Source organism: Medicago sativa, chromosome 1, assembly GCF_051527215.1.
Source record: "Medicago sativa cultivar Bolivia chromosome 1, Bolivia_mono, whole genome shotgun sequence".
In the NCBI taxonomy this organism is placed as follows: Eukaryota; Viridiplantae; Streptophyta; class Magnoliopsida; order Fabales; family Fabaceae; genus Medicago; species Medicago sativa.
Genome location: NC_140749.1, coordinates 82,389,003 through 82,404,010, shown reverse-complemented (window position 1 = coordinate 82,404,010; position 15,008 = coordinate 82,389,003). Strand labels below are relative to the sequence as shown.

General features: G+C 32.9%; 1 protein-coding gene across 2 annotated transcripts; it reads left to right on the top strand.

Moving 5' to 3' along the window:
- Positions 1-5,967: 5,967 nt before the first annotated feature.
- On the top strand, positions 5,968-12,278 carry PTP1 (protein tyrosine phosphatase 1). Of its 2 annotated transcripts, none has more exons than XR_015024580.1 (9): positions 5,968-6,294; positions 6,376-6,472; positions 7,096-7,178; positions 7,303-7,443; positions 7,539-7,673; positions 8,858-9,006; positions 9,110-9,246; positions 11,688-11,766; positions 11,952-12,278. XR_015024580.1 is itself a non-coding variant. In XM_085739732.1 (9 exons), exons 1-8 carry the CDS (start codon positions 6,112-6,114, stop codon positions 11,751-11,753), a joined length of 996 nt encoding a protein of 331 aa, XP_085595858.1. In that variant the 5' UTR covers positions 5,968-6,111; the 3' UTR covers positions 11,754-11,766; positions 11,952-12,278. The 2 variants fall into 2 exon arrangements, 1 of the variants encoding a protein (XP_085595858.1); XM_085739732.1 differs by having other exon boundaries at positions 9,105-9,246.
- The last annotated feature ends 2,730 nt before the right edge of the window (positions 12,279-15,008 follow it).

Genomic DNA, 15,008 nt, shown 5'->3' with positions numbered 1-15,008 from the left:
TAGCCTAAATGGCTTTAAGTTACAAGCAATCTAAGCAAAGAGAACATGAGAAATTAAATAGGGGATTCTTTTGAATTATCCTTTAAGGTAGAAAGTTGTTTAACAAAGCTGATTCGAGTGAAAGCTATCTTCGACTTAAGCCACAAAACACTTATATCTTAAGCTTGAGAAGCCATTTTCGATAAGACTAAATCTAAATGTTTTTAAGTAATTTCTTTAGTCGGACTAGATAATTTATTTTTATCATCTAACTCTTTTATCTTACTCTGAAGAGCAACTATCTCTTTTTCAATCTCAACATCCTTAGAATTCAAGTCATCAACCTTCTTTTGTTGTGTTTCTATCTCTCTATCTCCGCCCTCGTTGCAGTGAATTTTGAATCTGATTTTCAACTTTTTTCAAAATATTGGTTGGCCTTCCAAATTGCAATGAGGTTGTGCATTAACTTTTGAATCTGATTTTCAACTATTTTTCAAACTAGACCATCGACCCGTGCGGAGCACGGGTCCTACCAACTTACACCTGCGCGATTAAAGTTAAGATTACTATTCCCTTCCTATATTAATAAGGGAGTTGGTTATAACTGAATCACTGTACGTAATAATTTAAAAAGTTGCAATTACAATAAATATTAGTCGTATAATGGTGACTCTAGTAATATAATTTGTTGCTACCATTGGAATGCAATACATCAAAACAGCGTACAAAAATCGTTGATTTTAAGCACAACTTATCTTACACTATGAAATACTTCTCGGTATACTACATTTGAAGTCACATTGGTATCTTGACTATTTTCATCCGTTATAAGCATCTTCAATCCATCTCTTGAGGTAACCTTTGATATTGCAACATATAATTGATCATGTGAAAACACATGACTTGGCAAATATATTCCAACTTTCTTCAAAGACTGTCCTTGACTTTTGTTAATAGTTATTTCTAAATAAACAACTATTAGAAATTGTCTCCGTTGAAATTTGAAAGGTATCATGACATCAGAAGGTGTAAGAGATAATCTTGGTATAAAAACTTTCTCGCATATATTGCTTTCAGATATGACCTTTTCTTCAAGCACAAATTTACCCATTATGATTATGATTAGTCTTGTGCCATTGCATAATCCTAATCTTTGATCTATATTCCTTAACAACATCACTGGAACACCATCCTTAAATCTGAGTTTATGATTTGAAAGACCAAGTGTATTAATTGTGTTGAGAAATTCAAGAGTATGGACATCATCAATTGCATCACCATTCGTGTTTTGTGATAATGGCGAATCATAAGTCAAATACATTTTTCTTCGCCTGGAATCAAATCCAACATATAATTGTTTATTTGTTCGACAACTAAATTCTTTGGAGCTAATATGGCCCTGTCTTGAATATAAGTTATAGCAGTCATGATATCTAATATATTTGGATAGGTGCACTCGACAATAGTCGCAATAGGATGTCCATGACTTGATAAAAGTATATTTGATAGAATATCAAGTGATATATCAACGTCATTGCTTTCGTCAAATGTCCCGCATCAATACCCAAAACCCAATTAGAAAAACTTTTTTTTTCTACAATATCAGAAAACCTTTGCTTTCGCCAATTGTATAATTTTCTTTAAATAAAAAAATGTACAAATATTTTTCTTGAAAAATGTACAATTATATAAAATTGAATTTTCGTATAATACGGTACAAACAAAGGTTTGTATAAAATTTTGCTTTTTTGGAAAACCAAAGAAATTGAACGTGGAAGATAAAGCAGTAAATGCACCTTGGAAGAAAAACCACAGTTTGATAAAGGAACATGCTTCTATGAGATTTTTTTTTGTTTGGACGATTTTTAATTAAAATAGGAACATGCTTTTAGCATAATAATGAACTAATTCTCATCATGATGGTCATTCTTGTGTAATTGGAGGCTCGACTCGCATGTAAAAATAGACCTCTAATAAAAGAAAAACATATATTTTTTTAAAAGAGCAATTAGCAATTTAAATTGAAAATAAGATCAGTAAAGATAAAAAAAGTCATTATTGTAACTAACACAAAAAAGATCAATATCCTAATCAATAATATAAAAATACAACTTCAAGCGAATAAATTGAAGTGTTCAACCCCACTTGCATTCACAATCATTTAACTTAATTAGGACTAACCAAAGGATTAAAGATATCATTGAAATAAAATATTAAGAAGCAAGCAAAATTAAAGGGAAAATAAAATAAAAAGAGGAAAGTAGTAAAGAATTCGTGGATAATGCTCCATTATGCTTGCCCAATTAGCATACACAAACTCCAAATATCTTTGTAATTTTAGTGAGAAAAAAACCTGATAGAAATTGGACAATAAATTCAAGTTACACAGTAGTAGTAGTTTCTCAACCAAATCTTTCCATTTCAAACTTCAAATTCAAAATGATCTCTTGTTAGATACAAAGATACATGCAGGCATAAGACATTAATCAATAACCACATGAAAGCATTATTGAGAGCATACGACTAATCAAATACAGGTTCTAAAAGTGGCTTCAAATAAATCATAAGAAAGGAGAGCTCCAAACCATTTTTGGATATTAATTTTCGTTCAAACACTTAGTTGGCAATATCACAATACCAAAGTAGCACCAAACCATCAATATCAAAATCATCTCACCCATTCTCAAAGCACCAAGTCAATTTCAAAATCATCACACTCATGCTCAAGCACCAAGTAAATCCTATCTAGTTGCATTGTTATTATCACTAAATCTAGGGTTGAAAACAATAACAGTACCACTAAAAAATTCAAAACATAAAAAAATAGGGCACAAATCACAGGACACAATACATTTTTTTTATAGAGGAAAGATTAAGTAAAGACTTTTTAATAAAAAAATTAAGCTTTTATCGAACATTTTCTTTGATTGATTAAGAAGTCTATGCTTATTCTTATACAAATCTCTCCTTATGTAGATATATATCTAATTTCAATACTTTGGTACATGAAAAATTATATGAACCAACATCGGTGACTGATCTAATTGTGCTACTATTTAAACATCTATTCTTAAATGAGTAGTCAAAATTTTAATAACATCTGAGTCTCATGTAAAAACAAATATCTTGTGATGAACCACTTTGCTACCAATACACATTTCATTCAATACAATGTTGTAAATACGACCACCACATCTGAATCTCGTGTAATACAATCAAAGTTCAATTTTATCTGCAAGTTGAAAAACCCTAATTAGAAATTTCAAAAACATTAATCGACTCAAAGTAAATATGATGTATCTAAAATACCTCAAAAAAGGTAACAGGAAGGAAATGTATGCAATATCGGAAGGGATTTACAAAGGGAATGACAACAGAACCTTGAATATGCTAGCGAAATATAAATCAAAATTAGAATTTAATGCCATAAAATGGAAGGTTGTGGTTGTATCACTATGGATGCAGGATAATTCACTCTAGAATGGCTATAATTTACGTGATGTTTGGGTATATGGAGAGAGCATACTTGATATTAATTAATGTAGCCTTTATTGCTATTAGGTGGTGGATGGCAATTCAAATTCAAAATTTGTATGTGAAAGGTCACTACCAATTGGAGGGAAATGATTTGTCAGCAACCGAATTTAATGCATGTTAGCTTGCTATATAAGATTGACAATGTGATTAGGAGGGAAAACACAAAAGCTATTAGGGTTTAGCATAAGCTTGACCTAATAAGCTTTTATATTAAGTATGAAGTATGATATTGGTCAGCCTTCCAAATTGCAATGAGGTTTTGCATCAACCCACGAACATGTTCAAGCCATCGTTGCAGTAAATTCTTGAATCTGATTTTCAACTTCTTTCCAAATATTGGTCAGCCTTCCAAAGTGCATTGAGGTTGGGCATTAACCCACGAACATGTTCAAGCTGAAGTTGTTCATAAGTAATGGTTTTTTATTTGAAGGAATCAATAACTTCTCGAAGGAGAAATGGCAATGAGAACTATCTTGACTCTTATTGATTTTTCGATGGACTTCCTTCTTAAACTTCAATGTCTCCAAGAGCCATCTTGTCAACAAGGTTGTCAAAATCGGGATTTTTCTTCATATCGAAAGAGAATAGCAAAATCGAAAATCGTAAAATAGTAATTGAAATTGAGGATTCTACTCAACCGCTTTTTTAGGTTCGATACGAGATAGCTCGTAAAATCGCAATCGAAATTGAATGATTCTACCAAAATAACTTAAAGTTAAAGTGCAGATGCTACATCAAATCGCACACACCAATTATATGGATCATCCCCATCATATCAACACCTTCATCTTCATCAATTTGAAGGATTCTACTCTGAAGACAATTACAAATGATGGTAATGAAATGGAAACAATTGAAGTTGAGCTCAAAATTGACATGTATCAAAAAATGCCCATAATCCTTTAAAATCATGTGAAAACCTGCGATTTTGGTGTGATCTTACCACGATTTTGCATGTTTTTTTTAATCTACTACCGATCTGGATCGAAAAGGGTGAGCAAAATACGATGTTGACAACAATGCTTGTCAACACAACTTTGTGGTACATTGTTACTTCTTTTCCTCTGTCTTCTGCAACCAATGGCTATCTAAGCACCAACAAATGATATTCTCCACTATTGATGCTTTTAGAAAGGGTATTAAAGAGTGTACGTAGAAGTTCCCCGCAAATTGAGGTGCACCGGTACTCTTGTTTCATAAATTTATAAATTAACGATCATTTTATACGATAAAGAGCTATTTGTCAATATTTATATTTTAGAAAACATCATTTCATAAAAAAACATCATTCCATTGTTTATAAGAATCATATTAAATTTTTAACATTTTCTCAAAAAAAAATAATCAATATTATTTATTATGAGTGATAAAAATTAAAAAAAAAAAAAGTAAATTTTATTTCGTCTACGCTTTTGATAAACAAGATTTAATTATTAAAATTGTGAATGATAGAAAATAATTATTTTTCTCAAAAAAATAACTTATTTAATTATTAATTTAACTATTTGGTATACCGATACACTCAAATTTTTTGGTGTATCGTATAAGGGCCAAAATTGTACAATTCATAAACTATAGCAATCAAAAATGTAATTAAGCTTAAAATTTTATATAAAATAAAAATGATTGAATAACATAAGCATGTGATTCATCCCGGTGCGTTTAGCTCAATTGGTAGGGATATTGTATATTATATGTAGGGATGGGAATAGGTCAGGCCGGCCTACAGGGGCCTATGGTCTAGCCTACGACAGGTCAGACCAGGCTTTTTTCTTAAATATAGAAGGTATAGGCTTTTTTCAAAGCCTATTTAGCTTAACAAGCTAGGCCACATATCATTTAAAAAGCCTCTTAGGCCGACCTATTTAAGTAAATATGAATAATATTATTTATTATTAAATTATATTTTGTACTTTGAATTAAAATAAAAATTTGTTAACTTTTTTCAGTAATTTAAGCTTATTAGTATACATTAATTTTTTGCATATTTAAATGTATTATTATAAACTAGAATTGAAATATAATACACTATATAGTCAAATTCTCTAAAAACTCATCTTGATTAGCAAAAGAGAGTTTAATCTAATTGATATATTAGTTTGCTAGTCTATTTAAACTTAAATCACATTGTTTATTAAAAGATGTTCATATGAAATAGGCTTTTAAACAGGCTAACATGCCGTATCAAGCTTTCAGAAGGTCAGACTCAGGCCTAAAAAGTAAGCCTATGACAGGCCGCAGGCCAGGCTTAGGCCTTCAATAAATTTGACAGGCCAGGCTCTGGCCTTGCAAAACCTAGCTCGGCCTAGCCTATTCCCATCCCTAATTATATGCAGGGGTCGGGTTCGAACCCCGAACACCCCACTTCTCCACGTTTAATTGTGTGAGTTCTAGCACTGGAAAAAAAAAAAAAAAAAAAAACATAAGCATGTGATTCCAAGAGGGAAAAGCAAACCGAAAAAGCACTGATTCGTTGGAAAGAAAGAACACGGAAGTGAGTTATTGCAACTGAGAATCCAAATTAAACAGACCCACTCAACAGCTGAACTGGGGAACCTCGTCTCTCGCCGTTCTCGTCCTCGCCGGAGATCCACCATGGCCGCAACTTCCGCCACCTCCTCCACCGTTTCTCACCATAATCCAACCTTCTCCCCCGATTTCCCTTCCCGAATTCCCCTTACTTCCGATCAGGTCAACCACTGCACCAAAGCACTCGCTCTGTTGAAGAACAAGCTCCAAAACCCTGACACAATCTTACAAGAGTTCCTTCATTTGCAGGTTCACGTGAATCCGTATTGATTTCTTCATTTTCGTATCGTAAATGTTGAAAAATTGAACTCTATTGTTTTGTGATTTCAGGCGAATAGGATTACGCTGAGTGAGACCACTAGAAGATGCAACGTTGCTCTTAATTCTGTTAATATCAGCAAAAATCGATATAAAGATGTTATACCATGTAATTTTATCACTTACTAATATCACACATGCAATCATTTCAAGGTTATTGGGATAAATATCTTAATTAAGTACTTATGATTAGCTTATGGCTTAAGCGCTTAAGTTGTTCTATAAGTTCAAACTCTTTTCATAGAAGGCCATGCTTGGAAAACAGCTTAATTTGTAGCTTATAGCACAAGTGCTTATGTATAAGCTATTTCTATAACAAAAGATAAAATAAAGTTAAATTGGTTCCGTATAAGTTATAAGCTGTTTTCATAAGCTATATTCGAGAGCTTATAAAAATAAGCTGAAAACAACATATGAACATGGCATAAGTTTTTTTTGAAGCTATATCAAACATTCTCACGACCGCTTATGGTAGATAAGCTCAAATAAGCGAATCCAAACAGGCCCTAAGTTACTAATAGTTTTCATAAGCTATTCTAGAGAGCTTATTGAAATAAACTGAGAAAAGCTCATGAACATGACATAAGTTGTTTCCATAAGCTCTTTCACAGAGTCTTGCAAATACTTATGTTAATAGATAAGCTCAAATTAGCCAATTCAAACGCACCCTTGTATTGTATTTATGAATGTATTTGGGGAAAATTAATTTTTCTTTACCGTTCTTTGTTTCAGTTGACAAGAACAGAGTTGTTCTTAATTCAAGTTCAGATTATAGGTCTGAATCACTGGGGTATATCAATGCAAGCTTTATCTCGGTATAAATTTATTGTTGTCTTTGTTTGATAATGGTCTCAACAACTTAATTGAAGTGGCTTTGGGGGCTTAAATTCTTAATTTGTCTGACTCTTGCTGTTGCTTTTTTCGATTTATGTACTGTAGACTTCTTCCACTGGAACTGTGTCTGAGTTTATAGCCACACAAGGTCCATTGCCACACACTTATGAGGATTTTTGGGAAATGATTATGCAATATAACTGCCCTGCAATAGTGATGCTTACTAAGTTGGTCGACAATTACAAGGTGATTCCAACTTGTTTCCTTTCTTCTTTTGCAAAAGTGATATTATTTTTTACTTCATATTTAATATATTTTGTGCCGCCTTTGTGATTTTATAGATGGTGAAGTGTGGAGATTATTTTCAATCTGAAGATAGACCTAGAGAATTTGGTAACATCTCGCTTGCATGTAAATGGACGAAAACTACTGAAACTTCACTTGTACTGCGTCATCTGGAGGTGAACCATAAAGAGGTGGGATGGTTTTCCGCTTATAAATTTTTTCCTCATTAGGTTATATATCTTTCTTTATAGACTGGAACAAGTGATATTTTCTGATGGAGAGAGGGTTGATGTGCCCCGTCTTCAAATATTATCTAATTCCTTGCCTTTGGTTATACTTATTGCTATGATATAATACAGCTGAACCAACTCTAGGGCCTTTGATATCGGAACTTTTCTTAGATACCCTGCCTCTCAATGCTTAACCTTAATAAAACATCTCTCAACAGTGTTTTCTGTAACACCAGAAGCTGAGTGGCTATTCCAACTACGAGGATACAAGTTTAATAGAACGTTGGGACGTGCTCATGTTATTCCAGGGGAGGGTGGTTCCAAATCTTGTTTATATTTAAAGTTCAGTAGTTGGCTGTTACTCTTGTTTTTGGGAATCAATATTAATTTTTTTGGTCAGAAATTTTTAAATTAAAATATTCATAAAAAGATGGTCTCTACCAATTTGAATGAAATGAAGCCGCCGAAGAAATTACTTCTAATTACGAAAGAGCTATACATAGCTTTGTAAAGATGGCTGCACTTAGATATTGCTCTTTTTTGTTCCATAGGGGGTAAAGCGACCTTGAGATTTGCAGAAGTACAAATAATATAACTATGCTAAACAACCTTTGAAAATGCGTCCACACAATGTCCCTCCCCCTGTTTTGTTAACCTAGTTGTTGTACTACTTTGTATACTCCCCCATTTTCAAATATTTTTATTTTCTACAGTAAATAAAATTTGATCCACATACTCTCCTTTTTTCTGTTTTTGAATGTGCTGCATGCCAACTGATGTTGGAGAAGGGTGTTTTTTTTTTTTTTTTTCCTTCAATTTATTTTATGGCATAAGATGGTGTTTTGGTGTTGGTATGCCAAACACACAGACAACATGAATGACACTATTCATTCGCGATTGAAAACGTACTTTATTGGCCGATAACATCAATCGCATCAATAAATATCATCCGGAAATATTTTTCATTTCATACTATATATCTGGGATTTTGCTTTATGGAAGATATATTTTCTTTTTATTTCCTTTTTTACCGAAAGAGTGAAAATCATAATAAGTTTTTGATTTTAGAAGGGACTCAAAGTTTCTCTCCACCATCAGGATGTAAGCATTTTGGTTATTATTAATCTTGATTGACATTGTTGCAGGTAGAAGATACACCGTTATCTGTTTTTCATATTCAGTATCCTGAATGGCCTGACCATGGAGTCCCAAACGATACCTTGGCTGTGCGTGAAATTTTGAAAAGATTATACCATTTGCCACCAAACCTTGGCCCAATAGTGGTGCACTGCAGGTTTATCTCATTCCTTCTTTTGTTTACTCATTTTATTTCACGGCAATGATGACAACAAGTAACATGCATATTTGCCTGAGACAAATTATCTTGCTCAGTGCAGGTATTGGTAGAACTGGAACATACTGTGCAATTCACAACACAATTCAGAGAATACTTGCTGGTGATATGTCTGCAGTAGATATTGTTAATACAGTATCTGTGTTCCGGTCTCAGCGAATTGGAATGGTTCAGACTCAGGTATTTGAACTTTCTAATTTAATTTGTAATTGTTAGTAATAGATTTATCGATTTTGCATGAAGTGCCAGGAATATAGTTGGACCACATATTAATAAGTTCCATTTCTAAATTAAATCAGAAGGCAAGAGGTTTTGAAATATAAGATCAGGAATGATAAGTTACCATTTGTTGTTTGATGGCAAAGAAGGTAGATTGTTGCAAGGAAGTAGGTTAGATAGTTTAGCAAGGATGCAATTACAAATTAAAGGTTGAAAGAACTCTGTTCTACTTCGGTGGTAATCCTATCAAGTATCAATTAATGAAATATTATATTATATCATGACTTTTTCTTCGAATTTGGAGATAAAGTAATTTCTTTATTTGCAAATTTGTTAGGGGAAAAAGGATATTTAGTCCATTAGTTAAAAATAGGGAGGATTACTAAGTAATCATCACATCCAATAGTTTTTCTTTTTTTTCATTTGTTTCTTTCAATATCTCATTTCCCCTCTCTGGGTTCTCAACAAAACTACACAACTTATGTCTTGTTTCAGACATTACAGACATGTTTTGAACTTTCATCAGGTAAATACCCCCCCTCCTTAACAGACATATATCCCTTCCTTGGTCCTCCTGGATGAAAAATCGAAGTTAAGGGGATAAGTTTTTCAAAACAAGAGATGTCACTGTGCTTAAGGAAAGCCTTAAGGAAGGTGATGTACAACTCCTACTCTCCAAGAGTGCCTCTGTTGTTGAGTGCAAGCACTGTTTGGGAAAGTGCACTTTTGAAAAGTAATATAAGGGGTGCAAGAGAGATCCCAAGATATCGTCCCATAGGGATTGTTGGAAGTACTTGTTTGTTCTACCGCATTCTTCTTTATTCAGACAAATGGAAAAAGATTGATTTAAATACTTAAAAGCCAATGAAGTAGAAAATCCTAGGATCCAAGAAACTACAAGCAAGAATTCAATTATGAACGACTCAGGACACCTAACTTCACCTATGCCAATATCTAAGATATTCTTAATCTCTCTAATAACTTGTGTTCCTATCCTATCATACTCACCCACTCTAATATATTAATACCAATGGTAATGCAATATCATTATTCTTTTCCTTATTGACAGAATCCCCAATGATTGTGTAAGACAGTTAGATAAGGAAAGGATGGTGAGTTAGCAGGTTTGTCGGACAATTGGAACAAGGGTTGCTGTTTGGTCTTGCAATCCAAGTCCGACCACTCTATTAGGTCTGTTAAATTATTTGTGGTATGATCGCTAGTCAACTTAACTATGCTAAGGGTGGCAATTCGTATTTAAAGAACGGGTAAGATATATCCAGATTGAATGAAAGAAGCGCACAGTTACATCTATATTAGATAAACATCAAAAGTTAAGACGTAAATAAAATTCATCATTCTAACTATGGGTTTGGTCACATATAATAAAAAAGAAACCCATAACAACTACTAGAATCGACAAAGAACCCATAATTTCTAGGGGAAAAAAGGAAACAGATGCCAGGAACCTTGTTTTAGGCGGGTGAAGATCCTCTCCATTTTAAGTTCTCTCCATTTGTTCCATTACCAAAGTTTTGGTGTATAAATGTGCAATTAATGTCTTCAATTCTTGAAATGTGTGCATTTATATCATATATTTACTTCAAAACTATAGTAATTAACATTTCCATTTTATTTAGGAAATGGAGAGGATCTTCACCCGTTTTAGGCAGGAACAAACTCTACGTTTAGATAAAGGAATCAAACTCTAGCTTAGAACTTCTTGGAAGTCCTTAGAAACGATAAATATAACTCAGTGAAAATCTGCAAAAGATTATAAAGTTTCTTGTTGAGCCCTCAAGTAAGGGTGTTTAGAAGAAGGGAGATGGATCCTTGTGAAAGTCAGTGTCTAGCATTTAGCTTGTCTGTGTTTCTTACGTAGCACGATCATGTTGTGCATTTTCCTGGTATGCTCAAAATGTGCACGGCCGCGTCGGAAATTAACACTGAAACACGCTGCATTGCATGGGAGTGCCATTGGGCAATGCAGTGCTAAAGGTGATCAAGTCATGTCAGTAAAAACAATGGCAAGCCGTGCTATTTTGCATGAACATGTTGAGCACAACCGGCTCATCCTAGAGGCCGCACTGTATCTATATATGTTTACCTTACTAAGGCTGAAATAACATTTTTAAATAACAAAATAATCCATAAATTTGTTTCTCCATACTGTACCATAGAGGTCACATTCTTGCCATCCTGCCTTTTGGTTGGGATGCCCCAGTTTACCAGCCACTTGGAATCGATCCCAGTAGGAGTCTATGTTCCTTCCCCCCATTTGTTTCGTTCACCAAAATTATATTTGTTATCATTAATTTATTTTTACGATCATTATGTAATCTGACAAATCCTTGTATATAAATTCTTTAAACATTTTGGTGTCTTTTTCTGCAATTTATCAGGATCAGTACATCTTTTGCTACGAAGCTATCATAGATGAACTCGAAGACCTTGTATCTCAACAATAATGAGAGTAGAAGGGTACGCCCTTTACTAATGTTCCCTTTTCAGCTTTGCATATATTAAAAACCGCTCAGATCCTGAAATCCTTTCATAAAGGATAGGTTTTGCACATCTGTATTCTGTTTTCATTAATTCTATTATATCATTATTAAAATCGTTCTTTCATTAACTTGACAAATTTTGGCTGTGTGATGAAAATCCAGTGCTAGATCAAAGGATGTTAAGCTGCTTGCCTCATTCTGAATCCAACTTTCAATTCTTCCATTTTCTAGTTGGGTCCTGCAATGCTTATGTTTCCCAGCAGCTGACTCTGAAGCATCAGCATTCTGGAGATTTTATGATTTTCACTGAACTCAAGTTTATTCTCAAGTATTCATGTATAATTGCAGGCAGGTGAAAGTAACAAATATCAGCATCCTTTTCATTATATTTCTACAATTTTATTGTGGAACAGAAGGACACAAATGACCTTAATAATCTAAAGTCCATTGTAATCTTATTATTTTTCTTCATTTAACCCTACTTGGCTACCCCTCTTCTTTTATGAGTTAGTGCATAAAGCTAATACCAGCATCCTACTGAAGTTGAACATACCCCGCAAGATGGGATGTGATGTTGGACAAGAAATGATCAGCTTAGCCTCTACTTATTTATTTTGATCGAGTGCCGTAGCGACATACCTAGATACCCCGTTTACTAGGGTGAGGGCTGTCTGATCACTAGGAACTAGATATTTCATATATTTTTTTTCTTTCAAATTTGATTAATTACTCAATTGGACGTGCTCTATCAAAAGATTAGATAGTGTCGATTTGCAAACTGCGTGAATGTAGGGGATATATCTGATAACAGTGAATCAATTTTCATTTGCTTGAAGGTGATCTACTGCAGTCATGTAGGTTGACAGTGTGGTCCTAAAGATCCAGGTCTTGGTTGTTGAAGAGCCATTGAATCATTATTTGACATGTAGTGTAGGTGCCAAGTTAGGAAATTTCCCAGACGAGTGTTGAGTATACTAGCTAGTTTTTAATAGGACTTGCCTACATGAATAATATAAATAGTTGTTCCGTGTCAATAGCTAGACTAGATATGGACAAAAATGGTTTAAGAAGAAAATTAACATACATAAATGTAGACCACTGTTGCTATATTCAAGTCCAGCTTAGCAAATAGTAATATTTAATCTGAATGCCATTTGAGATTAGCTACTACCTAACAAGGGAAACTTCACATGGGGGATAGTTGGGGAGATACAGCTCCATGTTCTACTTCAAGGGAAATAATTGAGAAATAATAATGATAATGACAATAACAATAATAACAATTGAGAAATAGTTTCCTCTATTTTTTGTTTTGTTTCCTCATTAAACCGTAAGAAATTTCCTTGAAGTTTCACAATGTTTTCTCCTGAAAATGTTTCATAACAAGTATTTAAGTACGTTGAAAGACTAATTCAAGTGGCCAGATTAAGGGAAAACATGACGTGCATTACACTACTTTGTGCTCATCCTTTCATGAATACATACAAATTTGCTTGTGTTTGAATGTGTACCGAAAACGGAGAAAATCTTGTTCTCACTTCCCAAGAATTACTTCTGCTGAAAAGTGTGGCTTGATTCAATGTGAAATCGCACTGCAAGAGAAGGAAAAGACAACGAATTTCGTTGCTTTCTACAAAATGCAAATTGTCTTGCGCCAAAAACAAGGGGAGTTTTTTGTTGCTGTCATCGGATGTAGTAGTTTATAAAATAGAAGAAGGAAATGTTGGGTTATTATGACATAAATGCCCATCTCGTATACGGAAAAAAAAATAAATCAAAAAATACAAATTACTTCCTCCGTCCCATAATAAATGAATTATTTGCAAAAAAATATTGTTCTAAAAAAATTGACTCATTTCACTTTTTAATTGCTTTTTTTCCAAATATAACTCTAATTAATATTACTTTCATCACTCCCAATTCAATATATTATATATTATACTTTACATTTATGATAAGGAGGAACACACCAATAAACGACAAGACACTCAAAACTATTCTCTCTCTCTCCCTCCCTCTTTTTCACTTGTTAATTTTTTCTTAGGGTGTGTTTGTTTCAAGTTATATTTGTAAATTCCTAAGAATAAAATCATAAAAATGCATATGCCTATATTTGTTACAAGTTTACTAAATTTTATTCCCGGGTATAAAATGTTCCTCGGAATAGAAAAGTTTTCCCAAAAAAAAAATGGTGAGAATAAAGTTCCCATGAAGATGGGAATAAAATTATGTGTAATTACCTATTATATTCCCTATTTTTAAGGTTAAATATTATAACGTTAACCAAACATCTTTTTTCTAAATATCTTGGAATAAAATTCCTATCTTTATATTCCAAAAAATATTATTCCTAAAAATAAATTTGGTACATTTGAAACAAACACACTCTAAATATGTGGAAATGAACAAAATGTTCTGTTATAATGGAACGAAGGGAGTATAAATAAGGTGATGCTTTATTTCCCCTCGGTATTTGTTAAAATCTAATAAGATCATAATGATGAGATTAATTTCTTGCTATGTAAGTGACTGTAATTTTTTTTACACTTGTAACCAATTGAATCACATTATAGTGACACTATCTTTAGTTAATTCTTGAAATATCTCCATAAATACATATATGATGTGATTTAGTTGAATGCATGTGTAAAAATGTTTTACTTTATCGGTGTATACAAACTAAACCATACATGATGATTCCTAAACAAAACTACATTTGTAGAGAATGATTAGGAATGGTTTATGACTAATAAATATATTCCAATTTTTGAGAATGTTATAGCAATACGCAAATTACTTGAAACATACTTCATTCGGTCACATTTATAAGTAAAAAACAACTTTTTAGGTTTATTGAATAACTAATGTATCTGTTCCCGTTAGTTTAGCTCAGTTGGTAAGGACAATGCATAATGTATGCAAGGTTTGAGGTTCGAACCCTGGACACCACAAAAAAAAACTAATGTGTCTGATTTATGACCATATACAATAATTATTCATTTTAGGTTCATTGAATAATTATTGTATATGGTCACATTTATAAATCAAATACATTAGTTTTTTTACAATAATTATTCAATGAACCTAAAAAATTGGTTTTTGCTTATAAATGTGACCGAAAAGAGTAAATCCAAGTCTCTGAAATTCTTCCTCAATATACATTTTTTTTAGTTTCCTCGTTTAGGGGAATTTTGTATTTTTATGAAGAAAAATAAATCC